General features: G+C 35.5%; 2 protein-coding genes across 5 annotated transcripts; both read left to right on the top strand.

Annotated features, from left to right (window-relative positions):
* LOC112779481 (F-box/FBD/LRR-repeat protein At4g26340) lies at window positions 1–3113 on the top strand. Of its 4 annotated transcripts, none has more exons than XM_072227804.1 (5): window positions 3–100; window positions 325–1268; window positions 1388–1537; window positions 1620–1912; window positions 2858–3113. In XM_072227804.1, exons 2-5 carry the CDS (start codon window positions 993–995, stop codon window positions 2895–2897), a joined length of 759 nt encoding a protein of 252 aa, XP_072083905.1. In that variant the 5' UTR covers window positions 3–100; window positions 325–992; the 3' UTR covers window positions 2898–3113. The 4 variants fall into 4 exon arrangements, with proteins under 4 accessions (XP_025679557.1, XP_072083905.1, XP_029151843.1 ...); XM_029296010.2 differs by having other exon boundaries at window positions 2853–3113; XM_025823772.2 differs by having other exon boundaries at window positions 1–100; window positions 1620–3113.
* Window positions 3114–4887: 1774 nt separating this feature from the next.
* On the top strand, window positions 4888–11520 carry LOC112777339 (uncharacterized). Its single transcript, XM_025821693.3, has 6 exons — window positions 4888–5424; window positions 6016–7557; window positions 7678–7862; window positions 7966–8136; window positions 10377–10829; window positions 10923–11520. Exons 2-6 carry the CDS (start codon window positions 6054–6056, stop codon window positions 11361–11363), a joined length of 2754 nt encoding a protein of 917 aa, XP_025677478.1. The 5' UTR covers window positions 4888–5424; window positions 6016–6053; the 3' UTR covers window positions 11364–11520.
* Window positions 11521–18917: the final 7397 nt, after the last annotated feature.

The following is an 18917-nucleotide window of genomic DNA, read 5'->3' as shown; positions in this document are numbered from 1 at the left end:
AATCCTACTGAGAAAGTAAGAATTATACACTGTTGTAACTCGTGAGTAGCTGCATGACCGAGCAAGTAGCAAGACTCAACCCACACGGCATGATATGCAGGTTCTATCTTTTGTATTTGAGATGTTGATTTTGAATTTGTTTCTTTATTTATCCACTTAATTTTGCATGTTCGGTTCATGTACATTGATTCACGTAGATTGATTACCATTCACACATTTACTTATATGTACACAATGTTAGACTTATGCTGTGCATGAAAAGGTTTTCAATCCCAAACAAATCCAGCTCAATCGGTTCATTGATTCCTTCATTTACATTTTCAGTAGTGTCGTCAAAATTGACAATGCCGAAAGGGAAGCAAAGAAAAGTAGAAGAGGAGGAATCAACAAGAACAGGAACCCCCAAAATAGACCTAATCAGTAGCTTACCGGATTCCCTGCTTTGCCACATTCTCTTGTTCCTCCCAACAAGATGTGCCATGGCCACCAGCATCCTCGCTCTGGAAGGATCTTCTAGTGTTGGACTTAAACAATAGTGAAGAGAATCCTTATTATCTGCCTGGTGGGACACATCGATTCATTGCTTTCGTCAATGCAGTTTTCGCTCAAGGCAAGGCTCCCCATGTCAAGAAGCTTCGCCTCGCTTGTGTTATACCTAGAGGTGAAAAGAAAACCATCAAAACATGGATTCATACTGTTGTTGGACCCCACCTCCAAGAACTATTCCCCTTTCAATGAGTTTGGAAATCAACGTATCAATTGCCTGAAGAGGTATTAACCAGTGCATCACTCGAGTCTCTTGTTTTGAAAGGCCATGTGTTTTTGACTGTTTACGATGGATTGTTGATTTGCCATCCCTCAAGAACCTAGAGTTGGATCTCAACTATGTGGACCCAGACTTTGTTTTACTTGGTTGCCCGGCTCTTGAAAATCTCGAGCTCATTTTACAGGAATCGTTCCCACTTAATGCGAGCCAACCTCCTGAAATCCACATGCCTGATTCCTTGAAGCGGTTAACCTTAATGCAAGATATATTCGGAGAAGATATTAATGATATTGAGGATCTTGTGATAGACACCCCGTTACTCGAATACCTAAGTATCAAATTATGGGCAAGATGCCTGCAGGTTTCAATTAGCGATTATCCCAACATGGTGGAAGCTCATCTTGATATTGATCAAGACCAAGAGCTGGTTGGTTGGGTGCTTCAGCTTCTCAAGGCACTCCGCCAAACTAAACTGTTGGACTTGAGACTTTCCACTATGAAGGTAATATTCTTATTGTAATTCTGTTGTCCATTAAACGGATTACTCGATGTACTTATTCCAGTTTTTGGTGAATTTTAGTTATGTGTTGTGTTTATTATCTTCTTATCTTCTACACACAGTGCTTGCTTCGTGCTCCTGCTTTTGAGTTGCCAGAATTTTCCCGTTTACATAATCTAGAGCTTCAAATTCCATATTTCAACTCCGGATATCTGATAAAATTGCTTCATAACTGCCATATGCTTCAAGTTCTCACTCTTCATAATCGGGAGGTATGATCACTTCTCTAGTTTAGCTGTGTCTATTTATGTTCATTACTTGCATATTTTGATAAGTTTTGTTTATTGTTGCCAGAAATTTTCCACAGTGGAACCTGAGGAACCTAATTGTTGGACACTGCCAATGAAGGATCCTGATTGTGTTATATCACATCTCAAGATTTTTGAATTTAATGGATATCAAGACTCTGCAGATGAATACGCATTTGTTGCATATCTTTTAGAGAGAGGACCTATTTTGAAGACATTGAAAATCTATGCTCATCGAAATCTTGGCCTAAAGTATAAACATTGCATCCGCCAGGCATTATCTACCATACCGAGGAGCTCCAAAACATGCAAATTAAAAGTAGCCATCGGTTACATATGGTACAATCTCTCACCATCTCTATTCTCTCTTCGTGTTTTGCCTTAAAAATAGTATTAAATGAAAGACTGCATCTTTGGTCCAATTTATGCGTCAATATGACTTGTGTTCCTCAAATATTTGTTGAAGCTTTTGATTACTTTTTATAAGGATTAATTTGTCTGGTCTTGTTCCTTGGGCATGGAAAAATGAGCTCTTCAAATCATTGCTAGGGTTTGGTTTGGTTTGGTGGTTCTGGAATTTGCTTGTACCTTCTCCCTCAATGTCATAGAATATCTTTGACTTCTTTGGTGTTTGTTTCGCAAAACATACAGAAATTTTGCCCATTAGAATATGCATAATTTTCACAATTCAATATTTTTTACTTTTTTGGTGGTTGTTTCACAAAACATACAGGCCGTTTTTTATGAATATATTAGCAATGCAGTAAAATGGTTTATTGTTTATTAATTGTGAGTATTTTAGCCCCAAAGTTATGTTCTCCACTACATAATATTTTTCCCCTTTGATATATACTCTGCTGTTTAATTATGTTATTTACTTTTAACATGTAGAGCTTTATATACAAAAAAAACATATATTGTTTGGATGTAAATAGTTATTCAAACTCTAAATGTCATGGTTTGTAATAAATGGGTTCTCTAACTGGGAATTGAATTTATAGTAACTCTTTATGGAAGAATTTCATAGCACAATATTGCAGCCTATATTATTATGCATTTGCCAGTTTTGTTTTAGTCTTCCCCATATCAACATGCCCGTGGTGCAGTCCTTTTCATCATTAATAGAAATTTATCTCGCTGCCTGGTTTGCAATGCAACAAGTCTATGGTCAAAAGATTGTTGTTTAGTTAATCGTATGCTTTTAATTTCAATAGAAATGACATTCAAGAGGCAATAATTATTGTTTAATCTAACTATTTCGGTGGTGAGAATATTGAAGATCAGGTACACAAGCTTCCCTCCTCTTTTGGTTCGGGAAGGGTAGATGCATCAACCTTTCCCCTACAATGCTCAAATCACCATATGTATTTAACACTTTTGAGTAGATGACAGCTTCCTTGCCTTGTAGTAATGTGTAACTAACTATTGCTATAATGAACAATTGGAAATAGATGTAATGGGATTAGAGGAACTTCCACCATATGTTTTGATACATATGAATGATATGATGTATAGTATTAATGCATGCTTTTCAAAACTATGATTATCCATGTCATATAAAACTTAGGAAGAGTTTCAAGTGTACTGGAAATACCGGTGTTCTAGTTGTTTTAACCGTTGAGCTGAATTATAAAAAATATATATAATATATATTAATTAAAATCATTCTCTCTCTTTGCCGAGTTTGCTCTCATTTTATTCCTTTTATTTTTTTCCCTCCGCGTGTGTTTAATTTCAATATGAATAAAATGAACATCACTCATACTATCCAGAATAACCATTTGGGTACCGGGATAATAAACATCTCATGTCATGAAACCACTCATCCCAAAAGCTTAAACTGATAGGAAAAGGTAACACTAATGGTTATATCTCTAATATTGAATCGAACATCTCTAAACCCCCATTGTACACATTGTACAAATATTGAGTTGAAACTCATTTTGGCCCCTGAAATTTTCGACTGGCCTCAATTTCGACCTCCAAATTTATAGTTACCCAATTAACACTCCTAAATATTGGATTGTGCTCCACACTTGCCCCCGTAGCTATCTCCGTTAACGGAGATCTGATATGACACGTTCCACGTGGCACCCAACTTGCTAGAATGGATGTGTGATGAGTGAATGATGTGGCAAAAGTTGAATGAACTCATAGGTTCGAGACTTTGCTTAGGTTCGAGACTTTGCTGGAGAGATTGAGTTCATTCAACTTTTGCCACCTCAATCACTCATCACACATCCATTCTGCCATGTCACGTGGATACACACATTGTTAACTTAACGTGTCATATCAGATATCCGTTAACGGAAATAGCTATAGAGACAAACCTGGGATACAATCTAATATTTGAGGGTGTTAATTGGGTAGCTATAAATTTGAGGGTCAAAATTGAGGCCGGTCGAAAATTTCAGGGGCCAAAATGGGTTTCAACTCTACAAATATTTCATTGGACTACCTAACTTTGCAAAATTGTTTTGGCTTTTTTTTTTGCCGAATGAGATTTAAATCTAAGAATTTATACATATTAGTATATTACTCAATTTTTCACTATTAGATTATTTCAAATGGACTTACAAAATCAAATTTACCACACTCAAATAACGTATCATTAATTACTAATGTTTGCAACGATCACTGGAATCAATATTTCACAAGTGGTGTTGTGTGTATTCGGGAGGGAATTAAAAATTGATTTACGTGGAATAATGGTTTAATAAATTTGAAGACCTTTGTAATTTTACTCAGCATTTATTTGCATTTCTGTAATATAAAAGTTTTTAATCAGTCTTTTATAGCGTCCAAATTTACTTATTTTTTGGTGATTATATACGATACATATTTTAATCATGATACATGTATATTTAAAATTAGTCACTAATTAATTACTGTATATAAAAATATATATATATCTAACATTTCATAAAAAAGTTTTATTATACTATTGTAAACATAGTAAATTTGGTTATTTTAATAGTTGATTATTTAATTAAAAAATATGTAAATTAATATATATAAATATATAAGTATATAATAACTGATTTCATGATTAATTTATGATGTGCATATAATATTTTTATATAATTTATTTTTTATAGATATTAAAAAATAATTATAAAATACAAACATCATAGATTTATATATATTTTTATATGTTTTGTTCTAAATATTTTTAATATATATTTTATATCTTAATATTATTTTATATGAATAATTGATTTTTTTTATGTTAATAAAATATGATAATGTTCAAGTCTCTTTCTATACATACACAATAATTCAATATACAATAGATTCCTAAATTAATCAGCCTCAAAGAAGAAATTGAAATTAAAAAATTAATTTAATCTCATCATGAAACGATATGATGTACCCATTTTACCCTTGTTGTTTTCGGTCTTAGCTTGATAGCTTCCCCAGTGCTTAGCCATTCTTGCACATTCTCGGTGGAGTTGTCACTGTTGATGATGGTTCTGAAAACCGACCGGTTCCTTTAAACGACGCCGTTTTGCTATTTCATCAAAAGGGTTTCTGAATTCAAACCCAGAAACCAGTCTCTCCCCTTTCACTCTCACGCTGTCACCGAGAAACCACTAGCCTCCATAGTTCCATCTCAGCTCTTCCTTGAAAACCCTAGCCTCCATAGCGCCGCCGTTCATCTCACCGTCGCCGCCTGGTTCGTGGTGGTCGTTCGCCAATCCTCCTGGTTCGTTGTTCTCGAAGGCCCTCCCCTCGTTCGCCCAACGCCAGTGTCTCCAGGTCCTGCTCCGCATCTCTTCGCTCGTCGTCCGTCCATCGTGTTCGTCGTCCGGCGATCTCCCTCAAATCTCTGCTCCCTGCCCTCGCCGAAGGTAATGCCAGGATGCACTAGAATTGTTCAGTGCTTTGTTCTTGGTTGATTGGCTTTGCTCACTGCTTGATAATAAATTTTAACTCTGTTACTGGCTTGTTCTTGCGTGTTCTTAGTTGATTAATCTTGTTACTGACTTACTGCTTGATGATAAATTGATACTGATTCGCTGTTCATCCTTGTTTGTTCTTGGTTGATTTAGCTTTGCTCACTGCTTGAAAATAAATTTTAGTTCTGTTACTGACTTGTTCTTGGTTGATTAACTCTTGTTATTGTGCTGAGCTTGTTAAAATTGGGTTGAAAACTTTATTAATCTTTGTTAAAGCATGTTAATTTTTGTGTTGACCTTGTTAAAATTGTTTTGAAAACTTTGTTAATCTTAGTTAACAAAATTATTTTGATATGGATTATATTAAGTCTTAAAATTATGTTAATCTTAATGGCATCCAAAAAATACTGATGGATTACATTAAGTCTTAAAATTATATATGGTAAAAATTATTTTCATAAAAACTATGCAATTTTTATTTTTGCACAGTCGTTACTAGTCTACATCTTCTCATCACACTTTTTCTGCTGCTGCTGTTCTTAGATTGATAAGCTTCCGTATCCGAATTCTCCTCCGCCGTGATGCCTTCATCATCGTCAATTTCTCAGGACCTGTACCCTTCCCAAGACGACCTTCTGTACGAGGAAGAGATTCTCCGAAACCCTTTCAGCCTCAAGCTATGGTGGCGATACCTAATTGCTCGTTCCGAATCTCCCTTCAAGAAACGTTTCGTCATTTACGAACGCGCTCTCAAAGCCCTTCCAGGTTCCTACAAGCTCTGGCACGCTTACCTCCGCGAGCGCCTCGATCTCGTTCGAAACCTCCCAATCACTCACTCTCAATACGACACACTCAACAACACTTTCGAGCGTGCTCTCGTCACTATGCACAAGATGCCTCGAATCTGGATCATGTACCTCCAAACCCTAACCCACCAGAAGCTTCTTACAAGAACCAGGAGAACCTTCGATCGAGCTCTTTGCGCTTTGCCGGTCACTCAGCATGATAGGATCTGGGAACCCTATTTGGTTTTCGTGAGTCAGAGGGGTGTGCCCATAGAGACTTCTCTTCGGGTTTATCGTAGGTACTTGAAGTATGATCCTTCCCATATTGAGGATTTTATTGAGTTTTTGGTGAATTCTTGCTTGTGGCAGGAGGCTGCTGAAAGGTTGGCTTCGGTTTTGAATGATGGCACGTTTTTCTCGATTAAGGGGAAGACTAGGCATAGATTGTGGTTGGAGTTGTGTGAATTGCTCACTAGGCATGCTAATGAGGTCTCGGGGTTAAATGTAGATGCCATAATTAGGGGCGGGATTAGGAAGTTCACTGATGAGGTTGGCAGGTTGTGGACTTCGTTGGCCGAGTATTATATTAGGAGGGGTTTGCACGAGAAGGCGAGGGATGTGTTCGAAGAAGGGATGTCAACTGTTGTGACTGTTAGGGATTTCGGTGTGATTTTCGATTCGTATTCACAGTTTGAGGAGAGCATGCTTGCTTACAAGATGGAGGAGATGGGAATGAGTGACGAGGAGGAAGAAGATAATGGTGAAGAAAACGGTTTTGGGGATGGGGAAGAGGAGGATGTTCGGTTTAAAGGGGAGGATTTTGAGAGGAAGATCTTACGTGGGTTTTGGTTGAATGACAAGAATGACATAGACTTGAGGTTGGCACGTTTTGATTACCTTATGGAAAGGAGGCCGGAGTTGGCTAACAGTGTGCTATTGCGCCAGAATCCTCACAATGTGGAGCAGTGGCATCGGAGGGTGAAGCTTTTTGAGGGTAATCCTACGAGGCAGATACTGACTTATACCGAGGCTGTCAGGACAATTGATCCCATGAAGGCAGTGGGAAAGCCTCATACTTTGTGGGTTGCCTTCGCCAAGCTGTATGAACATCATAAAGATCTTGCCAATGCCCGGGTCATATTTGACAAGGCGGTACAAGTGAATTATAAAACTGTGGATAATCTGGCTAGTGTCTGGTGTGAGTGGGCAGAAATGGAGTTGAGACATAAGAATTTTAAAGGAGCACTTGATCTTATGAGGCGGGCTACAGCAGAACCATCAGTTGAAGTCAAACGAAGAGGTATTCTTGAATTGATGTTGCTTAATACATTGTACTTCCATTCTAGTAGTTTGATATCAATTGTGTTTGTTGAGGGAAATGAACTAAGTTCTATGTTTTTTCCTTATGTTTTACTTTTAGTGGCTGCTGATGGGAATGAACCAGTTCAGATGAAGTTGCATAAATCTTTGAGATTGTGGACCTTTTACGTCGATTTGGAGGAGAGTCTAGGTACTTTGGAGTCTACCCGGGCTGTTTATGAGCGGATATTAGATTTACGAATAGCCACACCACAAATAATTATTAATTATGCCTACTTTCTGGAGGTATGGAGCAAAGACTGTGTTTAATACTTATTTTCTTATTTATTTTCCATGATTTCTAGTGATTTGGGTTGATATTGATAGTTTGTTACACTGATGCATACAGGAACATAAATACTTTGAAGATGCTTTTAAAGTGTATGAAAGAGGGGTGAAGATATTCAAGTATCCACATGTGAAAGACATATGGGTCACATATCTGTCTAAATTTGTGAAGAGATATGGAAAGACAAAATTGGAGAGAGCAAGAGAGCTGTTTGAGAATGCAGTTGAAACGGTAAGTAAATTATTTTTTTTGTGGAAGCCAAGTGTTGTTAAATTATTTGTTCTTTACAAGTTTTATGATGATGATATGGGAACTGGATTATGTTCCAAATTTATCAAAAATACAAAAAACCTCTTTACTTGTTTCCTTAAATGGCCCACTATTAGTTGTCTGCTTAAGTTAGTATTTCTTTGAATTCTGTATGCCTATAATTTACATTATGCAACTTGAATGCATAGAATGTTGGTTACTTCTACATGAAACGCTCAAGTTGTCATGTTGATGTAGATTAATTGTCGGTTAGTTATTTGGTTGGAGCACTGTTCACATGTTCAATGATAGATTTTTTAGCCAAATTTTATGGGATAAGATTAGCTGTTTTACTTTTATTTGGGGTAAAAGGTTAAAAATAGTGTAGATTAAAGCTAAGATGTATGTGCTATGAACTTTCAAGTTGTCATGTTGATGCAGATTAATTGTAGGTTAGTTATTTGGTTGGAGCACTATTCACACGTTCAATGATAGATTTTTTAGACAAGTTTTATGTGATAAGACTAGATGTTTTACTTTTATTTGGTGTAGAAGGTTAATAATAGTGTAGATTAATGCTAATATGTGTGTGCTATGTGTTTTTTATTATAAAAGGGTACTAAGTAATGTGATTAAGCTTGTATGATACTTATAATTAAGGTTTACTGTGCAAGAATATACTCAATATAGTCATCCTCCAAGCAGAAAGAGTGAATTTTGATGGTGTAGGGTCACTTGGTGATTTACTCTTTTAGGGTTTTAATGGTCATTCTACCATTTGGGATACAACTACTCTTTACCTGATCAGTTATACTTCTCGTTCTGCTTAGGTTAAAACGACTTTAAACCATATTTTGGCCTATATACGTAAAATAAAGGACATTAGGAATTTAGGATTCAAGTTTCTATGTTTGAGGTGTTGGACTTGTCTATTATGAAATCTTAGAGGTTGATAGGAACCAAGGAGAATTATTAAGAGAATGTGTGTGCCCAATGAGCTTTGTCATAAAAATGGGGATAAGAAAGATATTAGGGAGGCATTCCTTTGGTGATAGGCTTCAGCATGGATCTCTTTTAAATTTTTGATGGTTTGATTATTTCTTAGTTTATGATAGGGCATTATGTAATATATGTAGCTGGCTCCATTTAGTGCGAGAAGACTAGTTGTAGTCTTGTGATATTTGAAGTTGTGCTTGTTGAAAGTTTGATATTTATATTTATTATAGCAGTACAATTGCGGCCTTAGACTTTAGCTTATGTAGAACAGGGCCTATTGTCTATAAATTTGGAGGCCCCATGGTGTTATACTACCTATAAGTCTTTGGTTTCCTTGAAGGTACTGTCTAAAGGGCCCTTGCTTCTGATTCTGGGAGGACCATTGGATGTTTATTTTTCCTTTTTTTTGGGTTTACTTTTCGTTATTTTTATCAGTTATCCCTCTTTACATAATTCCCCTATCCAGGATTTTTGTGTTAGCGTTCCAATGTATGCAGTAGCATCTCACTTTCTGGTATTTAGACAGATTTTTAGACAAAGATGTTTTTCTAGAGGACTTTCTATCTCTGATATGTTGAGAGATTAGAAAGCCACACACTATTGATATTCATCCTTTTTTTTTTTCTTGTACAGAAAATCTGTTATCCTCCTAGCTTTCTGTAATTATCAATCTTCTCAATATAATTTCTATTTTACCATAATGAGAGTAGGTAGAATTAGGAGGTTAAGCTCAGGATTATGTAGATTCCCTGGAGAATCGCTGGTGTCTATAAAGTATAAACCTTATCATTGCAGAAAGTATTGCTTCTATATACTTATTCAAGCAGTTAGTTCATTTTTTATCTGAGATATTGATAACCGCTTATGTGGGAGATTCTCAGACGGGAAATTTGTTTAGAAAGTCAATCTTCCCTGCATATACAATACTATTATGTACTGCAACCTATTTATGCAATTTATGTTTATATAGTATTATACTATTATTGTATCTAAATGTTTAATGGATTAGAGTAACTTTTACCATTAGCTTGTGTTGTCTTCACATTAGTTGTACGGAAGTTGTTTCTAGTTTGTCAAGGATCATTGTTACTAATCTTCTTTTAATTTCATTATTCAATGTTTTATTCTAATAATCTGTTTGTTTTTGTCAAATATGGCTGTTTAATGCCGAGTACAATATATATGATGGCAAGCTAATCCAAATTTGGGTGCATGTTACCTAACAGGCTCCAGCTGATCAAGTGAAGCCTCTTTACCTGCAATATGCTAAGCTGGAGGAGGACTATGGACTAGCCAAGCGAGCCATGAAAGTGTACGATGAAGCAACTAAGGCTGTTCCTAATGATGAGAAGTTAAGCATGTATGAAATATACATTGCTCGTGCATCTGAGATATTTGGTGTACCCAAAACTAGGCAGATCTATGAGCTGGCAATTCAATCTGGTCTTCCGGACAAAGATGTCAAAACTATGTGCCTAAAGTTTGCTGAGCTGGAGAAAAGCTTGGGAGAAATAGATCGAGCACGTGCAATATATGGACATGCCTCTCAGTTTGCCAATCCACGATCAGATCCGGAATTCTGGGAAAAGTGGCATGAATTTGAAGTTCAGCATGGAAACGAAGATACCTTCAGAGAGATGCTTCGCATTAAACGAAGTGTCTCTGCAAGCTACAGCCAGGTAACCTAGTCTTTTTCCTTTTGGCTTACCATGTAAGTCTGTAACATTGTATGTTTTATTTTTTGTTAACCATTACTTCTATTGTTTCTGCAGACACATTTCATATTGCCAGAGTATCTGATGCAAAAGGATCAGACTGTGAATCTTGATGAAGCCAAAGACAAGTTGAAACAGGCTGGGGTCCCTGAGGATGAAATGGCTGCTTTAGAAAGGCAACTAGCCCCAGCAACAAACGATACAGCGACCAAAGAGAGAAAAGTAGGGTTTGTGAGTGCTGGAGTTGAATCACAGACTGATGGAGGGTTAAGAGTCAGTGCGAATCACGAGGATATTGAGTTACCAGAAGAAAGTGACTCTGATGATGAGGAAAAGGTTGAAATTGCACAAAAAGATGTTCCTTCTGCTGTTTTTGGCAGTTTGGTTCGAGGTAGAGACGAGGGTGGAATGAATGGAGAAGCGGATGGTACTAAAGATCAAGATAATGAGAGTCGGCTTGGTGCCCTTGAGAGAATAAAGAGGCAAAAAACAAAATGAAATGCCTGATCACAAATTTTGTATACCAGTAAAAATATTTGAATCTTTTTTTATGGTTTGTAACTTAGTAATACTAACTAACATCAATCTAACCTCAGTTGTTTAACTGTATTTCAGACGTCTTGTGCATCTTGCAGTAAATTGAGTTGTAGCACAATGCTTTTGTTCTTTTTAAGGTTTCTGAGTTGCAGCAACATTCCATCGTTCTGTCTGATATAGCATCCAGCAGGAGCTGAAAATTTGTGCATGTTTTCTTCAAGATATGTATTTTGTATTCATCTATTATTTTTATAAGTTATGGAAGGGCAATCTCTCCTTAATAGAGTTAGTTCCTACATCCACAGAGAGTGATTAGTATTAGACTGTTAGCCATTAACAAACTCCTAAGTCCTAACCAATCTAGACAAAAGATTGAGGGGTTTCACCTTTCGTCTGGGGACAAGCTTCTCTCTTATTTTTGCCTCCAAGCTCCAAGACAAACCAAATTCATGTTTTATTTTTTGTTTTTCTTTTATCACCTCACTCATTAGTCATTACTTCTTGGACATGTCAACATCACCCAACATTTTCCTATGGACTCCATTTTATTTTCTTAAGTAATCATTTAACCTTCAATTAACACACTGATTTGTGAATTCTTTACAAGATCTCCTAACCACTCAAAGTTCCTCTAAGTCTAACAACAATTTCATTAAACCGGGTCAACCAAGACTTAACCTTGAGCTAGATATTACAAGAAAAGTATTATCGTTTTTTTTTTCTTTTTTTCAATTAAGAAGTAAAATTAAATGTAAAAAAAAAAAATCTAACAACTTATAGCTTTCATCTAGAAAAAATTAAAAAGAACTATTTAATATTTTTAAGCATGAATATAAATAAATTATAAAGAAAATACATTAAAAAATTACACTCTTAATTAACATATTTCTTGATTAATGTTAACTATCACTTAAATTTATACATAATTAAAGAAATCCAAAATAAATGAATAGAAAAAGTGACTAATTTTATAAAGACTAGCAAGATACTCGCGCCATGCGCAGGCAAGATAAATAAAGACTATAATGCGTAAATATAAAATATATTTGAGATATTATTTGGTGTAAAAAATAAAGGAGCATTGATATTGTTTGAAAAAAATATGAACATATTTAAGCAAACAGAAAAAATTGCTATTAAAAAAAAATGCTATGGAGTATTATGTTATGTTGTTATTCATAAGTGATGCTGTCAAAATATAAATGATGTTCTAAATTCTCTGCTAATTAGAAATTAAAATCAGGCATGCTACACATACAAATCTTTTTGGCTTACAAGCTATACAAGTTGCTCCAAGTCCAAGAAAAAAACACGCGCACTACTCTTTTAGAATCAAGCGTCCAACGCACGCGCCTTAATCACCTTTCCACAATACCTTCACTCTTCCTCTTCTTTCTCAATCAAAACGCAAACCGTCAAGATTCAAAGGACATTCGAAACAAACTACGATTCTGCAGAAACGTTCCAACTTCTCGCAAAAAGTAGAAGAAATCAAGAAAAGATACAAATCTCTATAAAAAATCACCAGAAAAAATAAAGAAACATTATTCAAGGTACTGTTTTACTGTTCTTCTAGGTTTTTCTTCTAGATTGTCTCTGCCATGTGCCTCATCCTTAACCAGCAAAACATTAAAAAATTTCAAGAAGAAATATGCTTTAGCAAATCATAGATTATATTAAAGATTAAACTAAACTAAATAAAATACAATAAATAAGCTCAAACAAATATGATTTAGCAAAACATAAATTAACTACACTGAATAAATGATCAAGACTCTGGTATTCATATCCTCCATTCTTCTCAAAGTTCGAGTCATCAGGGGATTAATTCTTCTTGTACAACCTTTTCTTTTTTTCTTGTTTAAAGTATTGGCAGCTTGCTTCTTGCTTCTTGCTTCTGCAGATTCATATATGAATCAAATGATTCACCATTAATCCCAATGATTGGTTTTTGAGATGCCTTCTTACCTGCAGATCCTATCATAATTTTGTTGAAGTGTTAAATTTGAAGCCACCAAATTTTTTTGTTGGTTTGATAGTAAAATTTCTTTAAACAATTTATTTAATTTTTGTGTTTGTTTTTTCTGAATTGGAAAAGTGTGTGTAATTGAATTTGGTTGAGACAATGGTTTGGTGCTGATGAAAATTTTCTTGGGAGCAATGGGAATCGATTGTGATAAGGGCATGTTGATAGTGGGCTGTGGTGTAGGTTGTAGTATGGGCTGTCTGTGGTGTGGGTTGGGTATGAGTTCAGATAACTTGGTATTTGGATGCACAATTGGCTCACTAGGTGGTGTTGGAGTCTCTTGCTCAGTAAAGATACACAGTTGACTTAGAATTATGTTGATTTTCTTAACACAATTGTATTGTTTTAAGTCATTCTTGTCACCTTCTCTACCAATACATTCATCATCATCAGACAGTTCCATATAATCTATAAACAGGGGTGTACATGGTTTGGTTAATCCAAAAATCAAACCAGTTTTTTGGTTAACCAAAAGTTTAATCTTAGTTAATTAATCAAATTGGTTTTACATGATAAAACTGATTATTAACCGGTTAGCAAATTTTAAAATCAAATTTTAATTGGTTATTAAAATAAAAAATGATTTTAAAAAAATAACTGGTTTTTAGTGTAATGTTGCAGAAACACAGAGCATAATGCAGTAGCCAGAACAACAATTCTCCATTCAATGAGACAGATAATTAGAACAACAATTCTCCATTTAATTCATATAAATTAATTAAGTCCTAACCAATCAAAAAGTGAACCACAGTGAAAAAGAAACTTACAACAGGATCCATTGAAATGAAGAGTTCAATAATGAGAGATTTTAAAATCTATGCATTTTCAATCCATTGAAATGAAGAAGTCAAAAGCATACTAATGAAGGAACAAAATATAACAATCAACAAAATAGAAAAAAAAACCCAAATAACAAACTCAGGATAAAACTCAGAAGGAGGAGGCTTACCTCAATTGATGAGCTCCGGTGAGCCACCGACAAAAGAAGAAGAGAGCCGAAAAAGAGAGATACTCCGATGAATCAAAGTGAAGACAGAGTCGCGAATGAGAGGTCGAGGTAGAGAGACAGAGTCGCGAATCAAAGTGAATACTCAAAGAGGTAGAATTCCGACAAACCACCGGCGAGTTCTAGCAAGAGGCAGAGGAGAAGAACTAGAACTGTTGACGGTGGCAAAGAGTGAATTTGGTTTTGTTGAAGAGGTTTTGTCGTTTTGAAATTAGGTTTTGATTTTAATTTGGTTTTGGTTAACCAAATCGAAAAGATATAGTTATGGATTTTAAAATTGTTTTATTAAACTGGTTAATCAAAATGTGGTTATGATTTTTTAACCGGTTAACCATATTTTAATTTTTTTTATGAACACTCCTATTTATAAATTCAGGGATAGAGGGACCATGTTTAAAATAGATTTGGATGACATTATGGCTTTGGCAACAGAGACTAACCATATACCTTAGATCCTGGTCCAGCTTCAACCCCCTCAAACCGTATTCTAAACCATTTTAGGGTCCAAGTACCAACAAGCATCAGCTTTATCATAGCCTAACTCCTTGTAGTAACCAATTATGGCCTAACTCCTTCTTGCCAGCAAATCTTGTCACATATTTTCTAAGTGACTTTGTTGAAGTGTTAAATTTGAAGCGACCAAAAATTTTTGTTGGTTTGGTGGTAAAATTTTTATAAACAGTTTGTGTAATTTTTGTGTGTGTGTGTGTTTTTTTTTTTTTTGAGTTGGGAGAGTGCGTGTAATCGAATTTGGTTGAGACAATGACTTGGTGCTGATAGAATTTTTCTTGGGAGCAATGAGAATCAGTTGTGACAAGGGCATGTTGATAGTGGGCTGTGGAGTGGGCTATGGTATGGGCTGTAGTATGGGCTGTGGTGTGGGATGTGGTATGAGTTAGGATATGAGTCCAGATGACTTGGTATTTGGTTGCACAATTGGCTCACTAGGTGGTGTTGGATCTCATACTCAGTAAAGACACACAATTGACTTAAAATTATGTTGATTTTCTTAATACAATTGTATTGTTCTAAGTCATTCTTGTCACCTCCTCCACCAACACATTCATCATCATCAGACAGTTCCATATAATCTATAAACTCAGGAACAGAGGGACCATCTTCGAAATAGATATGGATGACATTATCGTTTTGGCGGCAGAGGCTAACCATACCCCTTAGATCCTGGTCTAGCTTCAACCTCCTCAAACCGTATTCTAAACCATCTTAGGGTCCAAGTACCAGCAAGCATCAGCTTTATCATAGGCCAACTCCTTATAGTAATCAATTATGGCAAAAACATCCAGGTAATCTGCATCAACTCTAAACCATTCATCAGCGCGATTTGATGTGTATACAAATATTCCATCAGAAATTTGGGTCTCAAACCTCCCTCCATAGTGAAAAATGAGCCTCGACCGATCACTCATCTGAAGAAACACAACAAAATATACAAGAGTTCACCATTACAGAAATTTTTAATTTTCAAAAAATGTTAAACACTCACATACTAACAAACCATTAATTAACAAACCATTAGCTACACACTATCACATATATTTAACTTTGCAAGGCAAAATATCACCACAAGAAATTAGCACTATGGCCAAAATAGAAACTCTAGACCCTAGAACACAACCACAAAAAAAAATGAATAATAGAAAATATTCAAAAATGTTAAATGTAAGTATCAGAATTACAACATACCATGGTAATCACTTAACTAACATCAACAGAGTAAAACAAATAAAAATAAAAAACCTAAACCCTTACTGTTCACCGGAGAAAATGTTTGTGGCTGATGATGTTGATAGAGATGAAAAGTTTCGCTGATCAAATGAGGGGATCGCGGACGACCGCCAATGAGCCGCGACAACGCTGACTTGAGGAAGACGAAAAGGTGATGAGGATGACGAGAACGTATTGCAATTTTTGATAGGAAAGAAACTTTAGGTAATAAGAGGACCATTTGAGAGTTTTTTAATTGGGGAGGATAAATTATGGGGACAAATCGGCATTGTTTTGCTGTAATTGGAGGATCACCACTAAACAATGTCATTTAGTTAAGTACCAACTTGACACTTTACTGTACACTTCAATGCTGTTAAAACGTCTCTTAACTTTTGGACCAATGAAAATTTACGATTTTGAATGTGAAGGACTTATTTAATTATTTTAAAAAATGAAAAATTAATCTAAAGCGAGTTAAAAATTTCAAAGACCAAATTAACCATTTCGTCTTTATTTAAATAAAAAATTCCCTTAAAAATAGTATTAAATGAAAGACTGCATCTTTGGTCCAATTTTTTTTGTCAAGTGTCCATTTACTTGCATATGTGCGTTGTACCGAATTGAGGTATGCAACTTTAATTTTTTAAATTCGTTTCTATTTTTATAATTTAAAAAAGAATTTTGTTATTGTATGTTAGGACATAGGTTAAGTATATAATAAAAAAATATTTTAATGTTATTTTTTGTAAAAATAAATGTTTTACATTTTTAATACATAGAAATAATAAATAATATTAAATTTTTTTTATAGTATGTTTAATCTATGTTCTTAGGACACATGATAACAAAATTCTTTAAAAAAATAAAAATAAAACAAAAATGTCGTTTTCTATTTTCATAATTTAAAAAGTATATAAAAATAATTTAGTATTTTAGTAATTTTCAAGATTTAAAGAAATATTTTTAATGAAAAATTAATTTACAAAATATTTTAGATTGTGAAAAAAAAATTATTACAAAGTAAAACTCACATGAAACCAAATATTCTAGTGTAACACACATAAAAAATTATAGCAAAAAAGCTCACTTGAAACCAAATAACCTAATGTAACACACCTCTTCAACGAATATTAAAAAAGAGTCTAATTATGTACATAAAATCCTAACAAATACCGTTCTATCTTTTTTAATTTATCTTTTAAAATACCACTAATGCTTTTTCCATGAGGCTTTGCCTTTTAATCTAAAATCCTAGAAAAAAGATGATTTAAAATGTTTTTTTTTTTTGAAGTAGAGAAGCTTAACACAACAAGGTGGAGCGTAGAATCTATCAATACTACTGACTATTCAAAATAAAATCACTCCTAGTTATCTTCGGCATAGCCATCAACAACCAAAGAGTTCACCACCATTCCACTCATCAGATAACGTAAATAACCTGGTTATGATGTCCCCCACGCTTGAGCCTTGATCCCTGAAGATCCTCTCATTCCGCTCTAACTAAATTGTCCAGATAACAGCAAAAAAGCCAATCAACCACCTCTTCCTCTCATCCTTTCTTGCTGCGACATTCGTCCAACTTTCGAAATGTTGCTTTAATGTACCTGGCATGGACCATGTCCTTCCAAGAACGAATAGCCATGCACACCACACCTGCCAAGCAACCTCACAACCAACAAACAAATGAAAAACAGACTCCACAGACTTACAACATAAGACGCACTAACAATCATTTTGGTTAATCACACCTAATCTACATAATCTTTCCTTCGTATTCACCCTCCCCACCAATACAAACCAAGAAAACAATTCAATCCTTGGTGGTACGAAACCCCTCCAAATAGCACTCGTGAAACTATAACTTGTTATTTCTTCCGGAAGAACTACTTCTTGCACCTCCTGCACAAACGAGTTAGTGGAATAAACACCAGATCTATCAAATTTCCAGACCACTCTATCCTCCCGCTCAGTTGTTATTTTCACTGACTGTAAGACCACGTGTAGTTGGTTTACGAGTTCCAACTCCCATTGAAATAACTCTCTCTGCCATTGGAAACTCCAAATCCACTCGAGCTCATCCCAAAACTCGCAATCCCCTATAACAGATCCTTTAAGGGTTGAGACCGAGAAAAGTCTTGGAAACAACTCTTTCAGAGAACCATTAGGTAACCAAATATCCTCCAAAATCGGACTGTTCTGGCATTCCCTATATCCATAGACAAGCCTCTGATCATATTCTGTCGGACTTGTGGGTCTCTGATTTGTAGCTGACAAATGTCCTTCCATGGGCCCCCTCTTGTAGGAACACGCTGACCACACAGCATCTCAGAAGGGTTCATGTTATTACATGAGCACACTACTTTCTTCCATAAGGGACAGTCCTCTTTCGAAAACCTCTACCACCACTTAAAAAACAAAGCTGCATTTCGAATCACTGCATCACCAACTCCCAACCCACCTGCCTTTTTTGGAGCCATCACTACCTCCCATTTTACTAGTGACACCCCATGCCTCCCATCCTCTGTACTCCACAAGAAACGTCTTTGGAGAGAGATCAACTTTTTCGCTACTGTCTTTGGCAACTTGTATAAGCTGAGATAGTAAACAGGCAGGCTATTCAGAACATATTTAATAAGGACCAGCTTACCCGCTTTGTTGAGCGACTTAGCTTTCCACAGACTTAGCCTTTCTTCCACCTTGTCAATCACTGGTTTCCATGTCTTCACCAGCCTCGGATTTGCTCCCAATGAGATAC

Source organism: Arachis hypogaea, chromosome 19 (genome assembly GCF_003086295.3).
Source record: "Arachis hypogaea cultivar Tifrunner chromosome 19, arahy.Tifrunner.gnm2.J5K5, whole genome shotgun sequence".
Classification (NCBI taxonomy): Eukaryota; Viridiplantae; Streptophyta; class Magnoliopsida; order Fabales; family Fabaceae; genus Arachis; species Arachis hypogaea.
The sequence above is the reverse complement of the archived record's forward strand: the minus strand, read 5'-3'. Positions and strand labels throughout refer to the sequence as shown.

Coding starts and splice junctions, on each gene's coding strand:
- LOC112779481 (XM_025823772.2), top strand. CDS start 993: ATGCCTGATTCCTTGAAGCGGTTAACCTTAATGCAAGATATATTCGGA. Junction 1,269..1,387: donor TGAGACTTTCCACTATGAAG/GTAATATTCTTA, acceptor TTCTACACACAG/TGCTTGCTTCGTGCTCCTGC. Junction 1,538..1,619: donor TCACTCTTCATAATCGGGAG/GTATGATCACTT, acceptor TATTGTTGCCAG/AAATTTTCCACAGTGGAACC.
- LOC112777339 (XM_025821693.3), top strand. CDS start 6,054: ATGCCTTCATCATCGTCAATTTCTCAGGACCTGTACCCTTCCCAAGAC. Junction 7,558..7,677: donor AGTTGAAGTCAAACGAAGAG/GTATTCTTGAAT, acceptor TTTTACTTTTAG/TGGCTGCTGATGGGAATGAA. Junction 8,137..10,376: donor TTGAGAATGCAGTTGAAACG/GTAAGTAAATTA, acceptor GTTACCTAACAG/GCTCCAGCTGATCAAGTGAA.